General features: G+C 54.1%; 1 protein-coding gene across 1 annotated transcript; it reads right to left on the bottom strand.

Annotated features, from left to right (window-relative positions):
• Positions 1-427: 427 nt before the first annotated feature.
• SYNDIG1L (synapse differentiation inducing 1 like) lies at positions 428-2,315 on the bottom strand (the record flags this gene model as incomplete). The annotated part of the gene is made up of 3 exons (XM_079912802.1): positions 1,715-2,315; positions 725-865; positions 428-586 (listed from the first exon to the last, which is right to left on the bottom strand). Exons 1-3 carry the CDS (start codon positions 2,135-2,137, stop codon positions 428-430), a joined length of 723 nt encoding a protein of 240 aa, XP_079768928.1. The 5' UTR covers positions 2,138-2,315.
• Positions 2,316-3,714: the final 1,399 nt, after the last annotated feature.

Genomic DNA, 3,714 nt, shown 5'->3' with positions numbered 1-3,714 from the left:
CCTCTTCTCCCCAGGCATCCCCTTCCCTCCCTGTAATCTGTTCTTTCTCTGTGGAGAGGTTAACAGAGTCGGGTAGTGGGTTGCTTGCAGGGCAGGAGACCCTTTAGGAAATAAGCAGAATGGGGAGAGCTCCCAGCTAGAGGGAGGTCCTGCCTGGATGGCCAGGTGGGCAGCCCTACCCTCTGCTGCTTCCCAACATAGCCTGGGCTGGAGAGTGATGCTCCCAGCCCTGCTTTAAGCTGGTTGCAATAGGCAGGAAGAAGTGAAGGTTGAACCCCTCAGGTTGCAGCCTGGGAGGCCTCCTCCCAATAAGCTAGGCTCATGAGCTGTCTCCAGGGGCCAGGACTTCCCAGAGAGTCTGCTACCCCAAGCCCCCCTGCCTCCTCAGGTCGATCAGGGGAGTCAGGACGCCAGGACTTCTTGGCCACTAGCTGTGGCCATTCTGGGACATGTAAGCTGCCAGGGCTACCACCACGGCCACATAGAGACCAGCCCCGATGGCGATGGAGAGTGTGGCCAGGAATAGGGCCCGGCGGGAGGTGGTGCTAGCCAGGCGGAAGTCCCCCTTGGAGATGGCCTTGCTGGTCTAGGGAGAGAGAGGCGCTGATGAAAGGGAGCATCCCCACGCCCAGCAAAACAGCCCCAGCCCGCCAGGCCCTGACCCCAGGCCCCCCAGAGGAGCGGGGTGGCCAGAGCAGGAGCCCTGGGCCCCACGGGCTCTTACCCCCTGGGAGAAGTAGAAGGCAGCTATGCCCAGTGGCCAGAAGCAGCAGAGCATGGAGAAGATAGTGAGACCCAGGTGGTCCCTGGGAGGCAGCGTGAGGAAGTTGTCTTCACTTTCACTCTCTGTCGAGGTTGCATCACTCTGCAAAACATGAGTGGGCTCTTGTGACCTGGCCCAGGATCACCCATTGGCAGTGATGTGGGGCAACGGGAAGACCATCTGTTGTTAGTGGGAGTGTGGGCTGGGCTCGGTACTCTCCACCAAAAGCTTTGACAGTGAATGGCCCAGTGATTCCACCCTTAGGAATTTATCACTAGGAAAGAATACAAATATACACGTACCGGAATGTTCATCACAGGATAGTAATTGGGAAAGATCAGAAACAATCTCAACACCCAATGACCAGGAGATTGGGTTAGTAATTGATGCAAGAATCTACAACGGGATACCATGTAACCCTTAAAAATCACCTTGTAGAAAATATTAGATTACGTGGAGCAAAACTGAAATTTGTTGCTTAAAGAGGACTATAACAACAACAGCAAAATGGTAATTATGTGAGGTGAAGGATGTGTTAACTAACCTTATTGTGGTAAACATTTTGTAACACGTACATGAATCAAATTATACACCTTAAACAATGTTATATACCAATTATCTCTCGATTGAGCTAGAAAAAAAACAAGAACAAAAAGTGCTATTAAAAAATTAAATATTCATAACCCTTAAAAATTGTGAATCGCTAGGTTGTACACCTACTTACATAATATTGTAAATCAACTGTTGTTCAATAAAAAAGAGACCCTAATGCAGTTAATCTTAAAAAAATTAAATAGCCCAAGCTAGTGTTTCTCCAAGTGTAGATAGCACCCGTGTCAGAAGTGCCTTTTTTTTGGTAACATACAGATTCCTGGACCCCAAGCCAGGCCTACAGAATCTCAGCACCTGGAGGTGAGCCCAAGAATCTGCATTTTAAACACACATACTCACCTCCTCCTCCTCCTCCTCCTGGTCGTCCTCTTGGCCTTGGAGCTCCTCTTGAACCCCGTAGGACACAGTCTGGATGGCGACATCCTCTTCCGCTTGGCCAGGTTCTGTGGACCGCGCCGTAGGCCCAGCGGAGGGCTCCCTGCTCTCTGTGAAGCTGGTTTCGCAGCTGTCTGCCCTGGGCTCCTTGAGCTTGTCCCTCCCCAGGAGGCAGTTGGGCCTGTACCAGGCCTCCACGGCCAGCTGCAGGGATCCTGGGTCCAGGAGCTGGTGGGCGTGAGCAGGCCCAGCACCACCCAGGAGGTAGGAGTAGATCTTCTCCCGGCATGGCCAGGCGGGAGAAGCCTCGGGGTAGGGGTAGGGGCCATGGAGGTGTGCGGGGTTCTGAGGCAGCAGTGGGTTCTGTAGCTCACTCAGACTCTCCATGGTTCTGGGGGCAGCTGTGGGGAGGAGAGCCCCAGAGCCCCAGGACTTGGTGGCCAGCTGAGCAGTCCTCAGAGAACCTGCTGGGAGAGCAAGACAGACACCGAGGCCGGCATTCTGGGTGCAGGACCGGAAGTGGTGAAGAGCACAGACTCTGCAGTCTGACTTGCTCTAGACCCTGCCTGTACCACCGGCCAGCCGCAGGACCTTGAGTTGGCCACTCAACTCCTCAGAATCTCCGTTTCTTTGTCTGCAGATTAGGGATAGCGGCAGTACTTACCTCATAGAGTTGGTTCATTCATCTATCCATTCAACACACAGTACTGAGCATCAGCGATGGCCAGGCACTGGAGAGATGCTGGGGATGCGATGGTGAGAAGGACGGGAAGCGGGGAGAGGAAGAAAGATGCACACTTTGTCTTCCAGAGCTTACAACTGGTGGAGAAAACGCCTGCCCTGAAGGAGAAGTACAGCAGAGGGTGTGAGAATGTACGATGGATAGAACTGACACAGAGGCGCAGGGGAGGCTTTTGAACTGAGATCTGAAGGAAGAAGATGAGCTGACAAGGTGAGGGGAGGGGGGACACGTTTCACGGAGAGGCCGAATAAAGGATGGTAGGCAAGGGAGCTGAGAGAAGGCTGGTGTGGCTCAGGGTACAGAGAAAGGTGTGAGATGGAGTGCAGGCCCAGACCGTGCAACCCCGTTTAGGCCTAAGGGGCCTTCAGGGATCTTGGCAGGGGTGATAGGATGAGATTTGGGTCCTGAAGCCTTCCTTGTGGCTGTGTGTGTGGGGCGGCTCGGACTGACTGTGATACCAGTAGGAGGCTTTGCCATGGCTTCAGGTAAGTTGAGGACAACTGGGACTCAACGGTGAGGAGATGGAGAAAAGGGGGCCGGCCTTGGGAGATACTGACAGGACTTGGAGGCAGGTGGGATGTTGGGTTGCCAGAGGATTTGTTCTAGGGTTGGTGGGACCACCGTTAGCTCAGAGCTCGCTACATGCCATGTGCTCACAGAGGTCAGTTCTTCCTGAGGAAGGATGCTTCTCCCCAGGTATGGTCTTAGGGGGATGCACCTTAGGCTAACCTCCCTTATAAGGCAAATTGTGGGATCTGGGGCAGGGCTTCCTGGGTGCTAAGGTATGGACTTGCACATCCCAGTTGGAAATGCAGACGCCCTCAGGGCTGCCTCTTCCTCTTTCAGCCAGCCCTGATCACCTACTGTGCATTTGGGAAGGGCGCATAGTGGGTGCTCAGGACTGGCTGAAGGAGAAAAAGGCAACTTTCGAGTGGGTCTACAGCAAATCCATACACACTGTGGGGTGTGGCAGGTAGAAGTGGGGTCCGGAGAGAGAGGAGGGGCGCGCCAGGTGGCCTCAGGGGGCTTGCTGTCTCCCTCCCAGGCACATCATGAAGCTGGTGGGGGCCAGGGTCATGTCTTGCCCTGGATTTATAAACTGGAGGTTGGAGACTCAGTCCTGGCCCTGACACTTTGGGCAAATTTTCATGCCCTTCTGAGTTTCCTCACCTGTACAGTGCAGGTGATAATCCCTGCCCACCACACGAGGTTGTTTTGAGGA

This window comes from Stenella coeruleoalba (genome assembly GCF_951394435.1).
Source record: "Stenella coeruleoalba genome assembly, chromosome: 2".
In the NCBI taxonomy this organism is placed as follows: domain Eukaryota; kingdom Metazoa; phylum Chordata; class Mammalia; order Artiodactyla; family Delphinidae; genus Stenella; species Stenella coeruleoalba.
The sequence above is the reverse complement of the archived record's forward strand: the minus strand, read 5'-3'. Positions and strand labels throughout refer to the sequence as shown.